Source organism: Chlamydotis macqueenii, chromosome 3 (genome assembly GCF_036417535.1).
Source record: "Chlamydotis macqueenii isolate bChlMac1 chromosome 3, bChlMac1.mat, whole genome shotgun sequence".
Classification (NCBI taxonomy): domain Eukaryota; kingdom Metazoa; phylum Chordata; class Aves; order Otidiformes; family Otididae; genus Chlamydotis; species Chlamydotis macqueenii.
The window spans coordinates 10814116-10826550 of NC_141558.1; the positions used below are offsets into that span (position 1 = coordinate 10814116).

The 12435-nt window shown below is 41.6% G+C and overlaps 2 protein-coding genes across 5 annotated transcripts in view; both read left to right on the forward strand.

Annotated features, from left to right (window-relative positions):
• Nucleotides 1-8881, forward strand: part of WDR35 (WD repeat domain 35) — a 49322-nt gene extending 40441 nt beyond the window's left edge. For 3 of the 4 annotated variants that reach the window (XM_086745127.1, XM_086745126.1, XM_086745128.1), the window contains 7 exons: nucleotides 639-771; nucleotides 1745-1855; nucleotides 2666-2830; nucleotides 3831-3971; nucleotides 4816-4972; nucleotides 6863-7103; nucleotides 8017-8881. In XM_086745127.1, the coding sequence (XP_086601253.1) occupies nucleotides 639-771; nucleotides 1745-1855; nucleotides 2666-2830; nucleotides 3831-3971; nucleotides 4816-4972; nucleotides 6863-7103; nucleotides 8017-8164 (1096 nt within the window). In that variant the 3' untranslated portion in view covers nucleotides 8165-8881. Of the gene's footprint in view, nucleotides 1-638; nucleotides 772-1744; nucleotides 1856-2665; nucleotides 2831-2918; nucleotides 3051-3830; nucleotides 3972-4815; nucleotides 4973-6862; nucleotides 7104-8016 lie in introns of those variants that run through there. The other variant, XM_086745129.1, reaches the window with a different exon arrangement.
• Nucleotides 8882-9496: 615 nt separating this feature from the next.
• Nucleotides 9497-11866, forward strand: TTC32 (tetratricopeptide repeat domain 32). The gene is made up of 3 exons (XM_086745831.1): nucleotides 9497-9646; nucleotides 9729-9889; nucleotides 10968-11866. Exons 1-3 carry the CDS (start codon nucleotides 9522-9524, stop codon nucleotides 11093-11095), a joined length of 414 nt encoding a protein of 137 aa, XP_086601957.1. The 5' UTR covers nucleotides 9497-9521; the 3' UTR covers nucleotides 11096-11866.
• Nucleotides 11867-12435: the final 569 nt, after the last annotated feature.

The window sequence follows — 12435 nt, forward strand, 5'->3', positions numbered from 1 at the left end:
TACTTACTGAGCTAAAAGTGATGCCTTTATAGCTAATAACTTGCAGAGAAATTTTGTTTCATTAACTTCTCTTGTTGCCTTCTAAGCCCACGTAAACTTCTAGCATTCAGAACACAGAGTTCTGCAGCTCCACTATGTATTGCAGTTACTTAGACTACATTATCACAAAGAACTTGGGTCCCAAAGCAGTTGAAATTAGATTTTGAAAGTTGATTTTTTAGATGTTTTAGGTAACATCGGAGAATGGTCTTGGAGATTTTAGTGCTTCTGTTTTAAAACATGGAGGCACAACAGTAAAGCCCTCTTCTGAAACTTTAGTTGTAAGTTGTTGTACATTATCAGCCATGATCTGGGCAGATGTGGGAATACAGTTTTAAGACTCCTTGACTTCCTGACCTTATGCTAGTTAACGAACCAATCTGGCTACTACTTCAAGATAATGATCTCTGAAAATTAAAACTTTTAGTGCATTTTAGAAAAAGAGTGAAATTCTAGCTACAAAAGCTCTTTCAAGCAAAGTTACCTATTTAAAATAATGTCATTTTAAATTTACAAATGCAAAAGGCTTACACAATGAGAAGTTTCACTTGTGTTTATATATCGGAAGCCACTACATTTGTTTTAAATTTTCTTATTAGGTTAAATGCTGTACAGTATTATGTACAAGGACGAAACCAGGAACGTTTAGCTGAATGTTACTACATGCTAGAGGACTACCAAGGACTGGAGAATCTAGCCAACTCGCTTCCAGAGAATAATAAATTGCTCCCTGTAAGCAAAAAGCACCTTTGTTTTTCATTGTCTTATGCTCAACTATTTATTTAAAATTTCCCATCTTGGGAAAGTTAAGAAACAAAGAGAGAAAGAATGCAATGTATGACATCCTGTCTTTAAGCATAGTGGTGTTACTTTGATATTGATCTCCAATATTACTGTTGTTTTCATACTTCATCATTCTCCCTTTCCCTCATTGTCCAGGTTTCCTATATAGACCTGATTATTCATCATGCTCTACAGCCGCATGGCCAAGTCATAAGTCACTACTTCCCTCCCCAGATTGTGGCATTTCTCTCTAAAATAGCTATGCTTCACTGAGAAGTCACTTCTCATGACTGGACACTTACTTTAGCTTTCATTTTGTCATCTAGTCTACACTGGGGTTTTTCTGCCCCAAATTCTTCCTGGTTGCTATCCCTGGTTTAACATCTTACTTGGTAGCTCTGGTGGGAATGCTTATGTACAATGAAAATTTGAGATACTCTGCTGAAAACATGGAAAGTTGGTGGTTTAGCCTGAAATGACCTACTGAATAAGAGCTAATTTAAAACTATGGTATGATTGACTACTCAAATGCTTGAAAAATGCAAAACATGCTCATTTAATGCCATTTTCAGTTGTTTGAACAAAGCCAGACATAGCACTTTCCTTTTAACCTCTTTCTAATAGCAAAGTTTTGTGAAATACTCTTGGGTAGTAAGAACACAGTCTTTCTGGTATGATTTGATTTGAAAGAAATTTTTTAAATTAGCTTTTTTTTTAATGTAGAAGCAATGTGTGAAAGTAGCGTACTGTTCTAAAGATTTACAACAGTGCGTGTTGTCTTCACAGAATCCATGAAGCAAACAACCCCTTTCCCACAGCTTCTTGGAATTAAATTAAACAAGAATATAATAGTATTGCAGTTGCTACACAATGTACTAAAAATCTGGAAGTGAATTTAATGCGGTGCTGATGCTTTTTGCAGGATATAGCTTACATGTTTGTAAGAGTGGGGATGTGTGAACAAGCTGTGTCAGCCTTTCTCAAATGTAATCGACCAAAGGATGCGGTAGATACCTGTGTACATCTCAACCAGGTAAAACAGCAGTAGACAATCGACTTTACTGATACCAGTTGAACAGTGAGATATCTATCCTAAAGCCTAGTTAAGTATAGGTCCTTGTTATGTGTCTGATGATTTGTTATGATTTTTGGAAAATTCGTGTTCTCCAGTGTGACTTACCTGTGCAACTGTTTGTGTCAGTGCTAATAAGAAACTGAGGATGGCTACGAGGAACTTGATGTATGGGAATGGTAGGACTGGCCAGTGCTGTCTTTATGTGAACAACTTCCTAGTTTATGGATCTGAAGGCTGTTAGGTATGAGATTCTGCCAAGTTTCTCAGTCCTGCCAAACTTTTGATCTGAGGCAAACACAGTAGCCAAAATGTTGAAGATCAAGAAAATTCACAGACAACATGAGGTGTATAGAAGGATAAGTAAAGTGTCAGTGTTTATGTCTTGAGCTTATGGGCTGAAGTCCTCTTTTAGCTATGCTTTTGACAGTTTGGATTTTAGTAATATCAGAAGTGTTGAAATCCACATGTCCAGCTATGAGCAGCAATGAAATTATTTTGCAAAGCTTTTATCAAAGCAGAAGCAACTGCTTTGTATGTGGTTTTGGACAGAGGTCCAGCATTTGTTTCACAGGCCTGCTGTATCACATGATTGGCAATTATGTTAGCATTTGTATTCTCTTGCTTTTTAGTTCAGTTTTTTTAGTAGCCTCGTTCTAAATGGTGATGAAGTATTGCACACAAATGTTGCAAACTATTCATGGATAACCAGCTTGTTCTGTGAATGTATTTGAAAAAATGAGGTTGGTAATTTTCTGCTTTCATTTCTAGTGGAATAAAGCTGTGGAGCTGGCTAAAAATCACAATATGAAAGAGATTGGATCCTTGTTAGCCAGATATGCAAGTCATTTACTGGAAAAGAATAAAATCCTTGATGCTATAGAACTCTACCGTAAAGCCAATTATTTCTTTGAAGCTACTAAGCTCATGTTCAAGGTATTGCAGGTTTTATTTTTATGTCAAATAACTGGGGTTTTGGACTAGCTCTTATTATTTCCATGCTACTTTTATTTTCTTATTTTAGTGTTAACAATGTCCAGGCAATAAGCAGATGTCATTATACAGGATACTGCAAAGATGAATCCAACTCCTACATTCAGATATTTCCATCTGAAATAGTTACCCTGGATGTTCCCTGTAGCCAGTGGAGAGAGTCTTTCAGGACACAAGCCATCAGATTTATTTTGAGAGTTTCACTTCAGAATGAGATGAACTGCACCTCAGAAGAGGTCCTGTTCCCTGCATTGCCTACTAAAGCAGACTGGCCTGGGTGCAACATCCACATTATTTTAGATGTTGTCTGGATTCGTTTTATCTCCTTTATTTTTAAAAATAGCAGTGTCATTAAATAGAAGTTAAATTTTGATATTTCTTCAACTGGTACCTTCAATTAGAAACTGCTGTGGTGTGCTTTTAAGATAAAGGTGTTGCTTAGATTTGGTTTGGCTGCACAGATTTCTGTTCATAGCTTATAAAATCTGTAAGAGTGATAGGAATTTTTTACAGCAAATGTTTATAGTAAAATAAAAAAATATATATGTGTTACTTTAAAAAGCCATTCTTATTTTCTGGGAAAACCACCAGACCTTATTGAAAGCTATGCATTTCTTAAACTTCAGTGTTTAAAAATCACTATTTTTTAGTTTACTTTTATGTTAAGTCAAGACTTATACATGATTACACTGATTTATCCTTCATATTTATCCCTGGCTTTATATACTGGTTAGGTAAATAAATATTGAATAATGTGCATTCTTCACTTCGACATTTACATTTATAGTTCTGTTTGCAGTCTAAATTATTACATTCAAATGCAGAATCATTTTTTGGCATGACTTCCTAGGTTTGTACAAGCACGCAGTTGTCCAAGAGAATGAAGCAACTCTTCTAATATTTTTTTTAATCTACATTAAATTCCTTTGTTTTGTTTTTTAAGATTGCAGATGAAGAGGCAAAGAAAAGGACAAAGCCTTTGCGAGTTAAAAAGCTTTATGTATTATCAGCCTTACTTATAGAACAGTGCCATGAACAAATGCAAAATGCACAAAGGGGAAAAGTCAAAGGAAAAAGTACAGAGGTAGAGTGGTTTTTTTGTTGTTGTTGTTGTTGTTGGGGTTTTTTTGTGGGTTTGTTTTTTTTTAGTTCTTTCTGAATTCTGGTATGTGCTACCTAGTCAGAATAAATAAAGCTATCTTCATGTGAGGCTATTGCCTTTTTTTAGTAACACCTTTTCATGCTAAGAACAAAGCTCTCCTTAAAGCAAGTCTTCCATGAAAACATATTGTTTAAAGTATTACTTAAAAACATTTAAATCATATATATTAATAGATACTTTCTTTCCTAAGTTTAATGTGTTTTTCTTGATGTTTTCACTATAACAATGAAAATCATACTAAGAAACTCCAGATTTTTTTTTTTTTCTTTTCCTTGCAAGACTCTCACTTTCCCATTTAGGAGTAAGTATCAATCCAAAAGAGATCTGTGATTAGATTAAGCTATGTTGGCTACAATTTAGCAGTGAGATGGCTCCAGATATGGGAGAGGCAAATGGAAGAATTTTAATTTTTTTTCTGCTCACACTTTCATCTTCATATGCACAAATGAAATAGTTTAAACAAAGTTTTAAGAGGTCTGGTGTTGAAATGCAATATTAATCCAAACTATGAACTAGTCTGCAGATGTTCACAGAATATATTTGTACACATGTATGTGATATTTATCTTTGAAAATCTGCACCATATGTTCTGCCTATGCACTGTATAAAATATATAACAATGTTCACTTTAGGTCTATATATTTATATTTTCCCTAGTTAACACAGAGAGTAATCACCAAGTACAGAAAAGTTCTTTTGATTTATTCACATTTCCCGCTGTATCTGTTTTGTATAAAAATTAGTTGTGATACTGCTTTCTTTTCAGACTGCTTCAGCTTTGGCTGGTTTGCTAGAAGATGATGTTCTTTCTTCCACTAATCGCTTTGCAGACAATCCTTGGCGAGGAGCTGAGGCTTACCATTTTTTCATACTTGCACAAAGACAGCTCTATAAAGGTTCTGTAGATGCAGCACTTAAAACAGGTAGGACTTCATTTTTGACCCTGTAAAGAAACTCTTCTAATTCTCAGACCTGCACAGCACATAATTTCATGTATAGTTGGCACATTTTTCTATTCCTGCTAGATCCATGGAATTTAAAACAAAACCATATAATGAATTAAATATGGCTGTAGTCAAGATACCTGGAAGGTATTTTCTTGGAGATAGTGCAAATCTAACTTTCCAAATATTACCTGATTAACTTGGACAATCTCTGTAGATATTCTGTTGACTGTCTTGTATTTCTTTCCTTAAATTCTAAGGCATGCCTGAATTCACATCAGACCTCCCTGTAGAGCTTTGTAAAAAGATTGTGGGAGTTAGAGAAGGAAATAGTGCTTTATGCTTTGTCCAAGTAAAGAAGGTCCATTTGAAATGCTTACAGAATCGTAGAATAGTTAGAGTGGGAAGGGACCTTCAAAGGTCATCTAGTCCAACCCCCCTGCAAGAAGCAGGGACATCTCCAACTCAATCAGGTTGCTCAGAGTCCCGTCCAACCTGGCCTTGAATGTTTCCAGGGATGGGGCATCCACCACCTCTCTGGGCAACCTGTTCCAGTGTTCCACCACCCTCATTGTAAAAGAAAAAAAAAAAAAAAATGTTTTCCTTATATCTAGTCTAAATCTATCTCCTTCTATTTCAAAACCATTACCCTTGTCCTATTGCTACAGGCCATGCTAAAAAGTTTGTCCCCATCTTTCTTATAGGCCCCCTTTAAGTACTGAAGGCTTAAAACTTGAGGCCTCAATAAGGTCTCCCTGGAGCCTCCTCTTGTCCAGGCTGAAGAGCCCAAATTCTCTTAGCCTGTCCTCATAGGAGAGGTGCTCCAGCCCTCTGATCATCTCTGTGGCTTCCTCTGGACCCTCTCCAACAGGTTCGTGTCCTGCCAATGTTGGGGGCTCCAGAGCAGGACACACTACTCCAGGTGGGGTCTCACCAGAGCAGAGTAGAGGGGCAGAATCACGTCCCTCGGCCTGCTGGCCACGCTCCTCTTGATGCAGCCCAGGATACAATTGGCCTTCTGGGCTGCGAGTGCACATTGACAGCTCGTGTCCAGCTTTTCATCCACCAGAACCCCCAAGTCCTTCTCCTCAGGGCAAGGCACTCAATCCCTTCATCCCCCAGCCTGTATGGATACTGGGGGTTGCCTCAGCCCATGTGCAGGACCTTGCACTTGGTCTTATAAACCTCATGAGGTTCACATGGGCCCACTTCTCAAGGCTGTCCAGGTCCCTCTGGATGGCATCTCGTCCCTCAGGCATGTTGACCACACCACTCAGCTTGGTGTCATCTGCAAACTTGCTGAGAGCACACTTGATCCCACTGTCTGTCATTGATGAAGATGTTAAACAGTACTGGTCCCAGTATGGACCCTTGAGGGACACCACTTGTCACTGACCTCCATCTGGACGTTGACCCATTGACCACTACCCTCTGGATGCAACCATCCAACCAATTCCCCATCCACTGAACAGTCCACCCGTTGAATTCATATTTCTCCAATTTAGAGAGAAGGATGTTGTCGGAGACTGTGTCAAAGGCCTTACAGACGACATCCATAGCTCTTCCCTTGTCCACTGATGTAGTGACTTCATCATAGAAGGCCACCAGGATGGTCAGGCAGAACCCGCCCTTGGTGCTAAAGACACTTTAATTTCCCAGTCAAATCCCCTTATTTTTGTTTAGTTTTAAGAAGTGTTGAACCACAGATGCTTTACAGTTGTGTCAATGAAAAGGCTTTGATTCATTGTGTCAAATTTGCAAGATTAATACTGTCTACTAGTAGCAAATATTTCAGACAGATTCTTGCGCTTCCCAGAAGACATGTAATAATTCCCTTGGATTTTTTTTTTTTTTTTTTTCATTTCCTAGCTCTTCATTTGAGAGATTATGAAGACATTATCCCTGCAGTTGAAATCTATTCCCTTTTGGCACTCTGTGCATGTGCAAATAGAGCATTTGATACTTGTTCAAAAGCCTTTGTTAAACTAGAATCCTTGGAAACTCTTAGGCCAGAGCAGAGGCAACAGTATGAAGACCTTGCTCTAGAGATTTTCACGAGACATTGTCCCAAGTATAACAAAAAACCTGATCTGGATGACGTTCTTGAGAGGTGGGTTTGTATTTGTATGATAATGTTGTAATACTAGTGTTGTTTTCTGCTATTGTTTGCATTTTGGGTTTTAGCAGGTTTTGTGTGACCAAGTTAATTAGGTCCTCCCCTGCTTAAACGAAATATTGGGCAAGAATGATGCAGGTGTTCACCAGTGTACAGAAAGGGTAATGCAACACGGTTTTATTTGGGAGAATAGACGCTGACTGTATTTGAGGAACTGGGCATAAAGATATAACTTCATCTTAACTTGGAATGCACGTGGGCGGAGCACAGGAGTTTTAAGACCTTTGACAACGTGTCACATGCCATTAAAGTAATAATGTTACTGTTTGCATCACCATTGTGGTGTGATGGAAATGTCAGCAAGCGGATGTTTAACCATTATTAACCAGTAAGTCTCCAGTCTTTTGTGAATTACCTAAATCTACATGGTGTGAGAAGGTGAATGTGTCAAGTGAAAGAATTAAGAGATGAAGGGCATGCTTAAGAGGTAAGTCCTTGGAGCAGCTGTACTCACAATGGTGGCTTTGACATACGTTTCCTGCTAACAGCAGGGAATTTCTGAGTATGGAAATTGATTGTGAATAGATTTTCTTTTCAGTGAATAGGATTTTAACCTGTCTTGTTTGATTTTACTGTGGACATGTACAGAATGTCACTAGTGGCTTTCATGTTGGCTCTGCAGAGGAATGACCGTAACCGTAGTACAGTTGTCTCGGCCCTTACCTTTATACAGCCTCACTGCTCCTTTTCACCTACTCTTTTGGATCTGCTGGTCCTGATTTGTTGACTGTGTGGTTCTGGGGCTGTGCATTCTGTTGTGTGAAGATTTACATACTTGGCTATGTTAACAGGGAAGTGTTACACAATTCAAATTTTTATTTTTATTTTTTTTTTTTTATTTTTATAGTGGAGATGGGAAACTTCCTGTATGTGTTGCAACAGGAGAACCTATCCTGGAGTATCGATTCTGGATATGCAGTGTGTGTAAGCATTGCATGAAAGCCAAAGAAGCAAACAATTACAACTTCTGTCCTCTGTGCCACAGTACAGCGTAGCAGAGGATGAAGGACTGTTGATCCTTGTGTCCTTGTTACGTCTCCTAAAAATACTCTCTCGATGTTACTGATGTACTATACTTTAAAAGACAGCACAGGTACTGTATTGTAACGGACAGTGCCGCTATTAGAGAAACATCTTTTGAAAAATCCATACAACCCAAAAGAGAAACCTCTGCTGGTTCCATTTATGTGAATAAATGACTGTGTTAATAGACTCAGGGGGTCTTTTTTGCATTTTTTTACAAAGTTTTAAAATTAAAGCATTATTTTCTAATTGGCAATTGAGCCTAGTTTCAAAACCATGCAAATTCAATGTAGATTCATCTTAGTATGTTTTACTCTGAGCAAGCTCCATTTATCATTTTTTTGTAATTCCATAGCAAATTATTGGGTTTTCCCAGAAGTCACTTTTTTTTTTTTTTAAGAAAGTAATTCCTGAGTTGAAACAATGTCACAGTAGTTGTGATGGTATCATTGTACCTGTTTTTCTACCACTGCTCTACCAGAGCGATGGTACCAGTTTAGGCATACGTCTGTGCTGTTGTCTTTTTCCAAGTCTATTTAAAGCCACCGTAGCAATAAAGGGCTTGCAAACATTTAGCAATCAGTGCCGTTGCTCTGCATCGGGGTTCTTGAGCTTTGGCGATTTCTTCAGCCAGTGAAGGAAACTTCTGCGAACCTCAAGCTGGAATCTGATAATGAGCGTTTTTTTTTTTTTTTTTTTTTTTTTTTTTTTTTTTTTAAGTAGCTCGAAGTGAGCAGCTGACATCTGCTGAACAGATTTCAGGAGCTGAACTGTCAGCCTTGCTACACGCGGAGCTTTTGAGGCGTGCCATTTTACATGGCTCTTGTTTTATTGCTGGGTTTGAGCCTCTGCTCTGGCAGCGCTGCAGGTCCCTTCTCCGCCCTGCGAGCTCTCTCCCCAGCGGCAGCCAGCGCCCGGCACCAGCTGCGCCCCTTCACGTTCCCCTGGCGCGTTCGTTTTCCAGAGGAGAGCGCGAGGCCTCTTCTGCGCCGTCTTTCCTGGCAAGCAATGCCTTTCGGTTAAACCTGGGTAACGATACACTCCGTTCTGTAGAGAAAATATTACGATTTTTTTTTTTTCTCTCCTGCTATTTGAGCTTTTTTCCTTCGTGGAAGTGTCTGTTAGGCGATGCCAGTGCCGTCACTGCGGGCTGCGCCAGCTACGTCACTCCGCGCTCCCCCAGCAGGACCCGCGGCGGCGTGGGGGGGCGGGTGTGAGGGTGGCGGGCGGAGCCCTTTGTCCGCTGCACGCTTCCCCGGGGCGCCCGGCTGCAGTTGCCGCCGCTGCCGTGCCCGTGACGTCACAGCGCCGCCGGGCGGAGGTGCCGCCATGGAGCAGGAGGCGGCGGGGCTGCTGGCGGCGGCGCAGGCGCAGCTGGCGGCGCGGCGGCTGGCGGCGGCGGAGGAGTTGTACAGCCGCTTCATCGCCCGGTGCGCGGGGCCCGCCGGGCCGGGGTACGTGCCAGGGCGGCGGGGGGAGGCGCGGGGCAGGCGCGGGGCCCGCCGTAACGGCCGCTCTCCCTCTGTCCCCGCCCAGCGCCGGCCGCGACCTCGCCACGGCCCTCAACGACCGCGGCCAGATCAAGTACTTTCGGGTGGAGTTCGCCGCCGCCATGGAGGACTACACGGCCGCCATCGAGTGCCAGCCCGGCTTCGAGGTGCCCTACTACAACCGCGGCCTGGTGCTCTACCGGCTGGGTACGGGCCGCGCCGCGCCGCCCCTCAGCGCGGGCCGGGCCGCCTGGCCCGGGGCCCATGGCCCGGGTGACCCGGGGCAGGGCGACCCGACCGCTTGCCCTGCGAGCCGGGCGGCGGGCCCCGACCCTCCCCCTGCCGCCCGCCCGGGGCGAGGAGAGGGCAGGGAGCTTTCCCTGAGCGGGTAACAGCCCAGGGCGCTCGTTTATCCCAGGAGTCACCCAAACTGCAGAGAGATTCCTGCCGTTTAACAGATACAGGGACCTGCCTGGCACTGGTGGCGGAAAGACAGCACACCAGTAGTAACTGGGGCAGACAGAGATGCGGTTTTCTGGAGTTCTCACAGGGCATTTCAGCTGCTGTGTGTGCAGTGATACCCCTATTTGCAGATGCGCTGGCTATGTCATTTGAAATGATACTACTCAGGGGAAAACAGAGGTGAAGTTGCGATTTCAGTTTAGGAAGAACTTGCATTAGGGGTAAAACTAGCCAATTCCAAACATTGCCATTAAAACAAAGAAAAAGCATCTCTTTAGCATGCGCAGCCCTAGTGAGCACAGCCTCCTCAACCTGCAGCAGGCTGTCAGCCACCTCCAGGGAATTTGTTACCCAAGTTTTGAGTATTGCCATAAGAAAATGAAACCTCTGTTCCTTTTGTTGCAGCTTGGCTGTTTTAAAGCCAAGACCCAGAAGCTGAGGGACTAGAGAGAGCGCTAGGAGAGTGGAGCCTGACCAGGAGCATCAGCTGGGAAGCAGTCTGCCTGTGCTCCAGGTGTAAGACAGCCTGGGTGTTAGTTATTTGCCTGAGCCTGGGCCTTTTGGCTCCTTCTCTTTGAATCAGCTGGCTGAATTGAGCCTTGAGCCCATTTTAGGTTCAAAAATAGACACTTGGGTTCTTGCTCTGAAGGCCCTTGACTCCCACTTGGGCCTCTGGAGAATCCAGATGTAGTGGGTCCAGCAAGTACAGCTGCTACTTCTTGTTAGTGAAGGTACTGGGAGTCATTTCAGTTGTGGCTTGTGAGTTTGAGCACAGAAAGATAATTCATTCTTTCTTTTTTTTTTTTCTTTTTTTTTGGGACAGGATGCTTTGATGAGGCCATGAAAGATTTCAGGAAAGTATTAGAGTTAAACCCTCAGTTTGAAGATGCTGCATTGAGTCTAAAACAGGCTATTCTTGACAAAGAAGAAAAACAAAAGCGAGGTTATTGAAAATGCAGCCAGTGGTCTGAGAATGTTTTGCTAAACACTTACATGGTTTTTGTCATTGATGGATGAAACACAAGATCATTTACATCTGTTACGACCTACTGAAGAAACCTCATTCTTGGGTAAATAAGTTGAAAATAGATTATAATTGCTAAATAAAGTATTTTTTTTATATTGTTAGTGTTGAGGAAAAGCGTAACGTTAGATCTCTGTGAGATACTTGTACAGATTTTGTACAGAAGTACTTCATGAAGATGCTGGAAGCTCAGTAACAGCAAGTGAAGTCTCTCGTTCTCTTATTAAAACCATTCCTGTACTCTCATAAATTGTTTTAAACAGTCTTTCATGTGGAAGAAAAGTCAAACTACATAAAACACTTTAAATACTTCAGATTGGAGCTTGTGAAAAGCACAGTGGTTTAATAATGGTAGTGTTTGTCCACGTTGAAAGGTAAATTTGATTTAAGCTAGAAGTGCAATTGTTAATTATTAGGTGTTGTCCTTGAGATGCTGTGGTAACTGATTTTCTTTTCACTTCAGAGTGTTTCTATATTAAGAAACGCTTAACAATAAGATCTTTTATGTGATGCCTTCTGTACCTTGCAGGAGAAATGTGGTGTAAGCATCTAGTCTGTCATTAGTTTGTTCCTCCTAGAGGCAGTTTTGCGTTACCTAAACAGGTAGGAACAGAGCACCTCTGTTTTTTGTAATCCCATTGTAAAAGTATTAGATTAATAATTGAATTAATAAAAATGAACATGTACTTTTTATCTCATGATTGTCTGAAAGGAGCTTATGGTAGAGAATGCAGTTGGGCTATTCACAGCAGGAATTGTGGCTTTCTCCTTTTTATTGAAGAGGTCAGTTGCTTGAAAAATGCAGTGTGAAATCTGTCTGATTGAATGGGCTGTGAACACCCAGGCAGCTTCATTTCTCCCATGGTAGGAGGGACCGTTGCTGAAATCTATAAATCATTGATTAGAAGCACCCATGCATGTTCATAGCAGTACAAGTTCTAATAAAATAAATACCCTTTGATTGTCCACATGAGCATTGGGTTTTTTAAAAATAAATTATGCTGATAAGATTTCTGCTTCTTACGGTGCGTTTCTCTGCGGATGATCCTTGGAGCCTGCAGAAGTGCAGGGCTGACTGAAGATGGTGGGACTCTTGGAGGTAAGTCATGAGAGCAGACCTGAGCCTCTGAACATCTTCCCCAGCAGCCTTACTGAGATCACTGAGCTTTGAGATCTCTGCCACAGCTTCAGTGAGCAGATCTGGAGCATGGGGCTGAGGAAATGCTGCTGTCTTCGTGCTCCATGACACTTGACGGCAGCAATTTTT

What these genes read in the sequence shown, in the direction of transcription:
- TTC32 (XM_086745831.1), top strand. Translation starts at nt 9,522, where the DNA reads ATGGAGCAGGAGGCGGCGGGGCTGCTGGCGGCGGCGCAGGCGCAGCTG. An exon ending in GCGGGGCCCGCCGGGCCGGG is followed by an intron (nt 9,647 to 9,728) that starts GTACGTGCCAGG and finishes GTCCCCGCCCAG; the next exon opens with CGCCGGCCGCGACCTCGCCA. An exon ending in CCTGGTGCTCTACCGGCTGG is followed by an intron (nt 9,890 to 10,967) that starts GTACGGGCCGCG and finishes TTTTTGGGACAG; the next exon opens with GATGCTTTGATGAGGCCATG.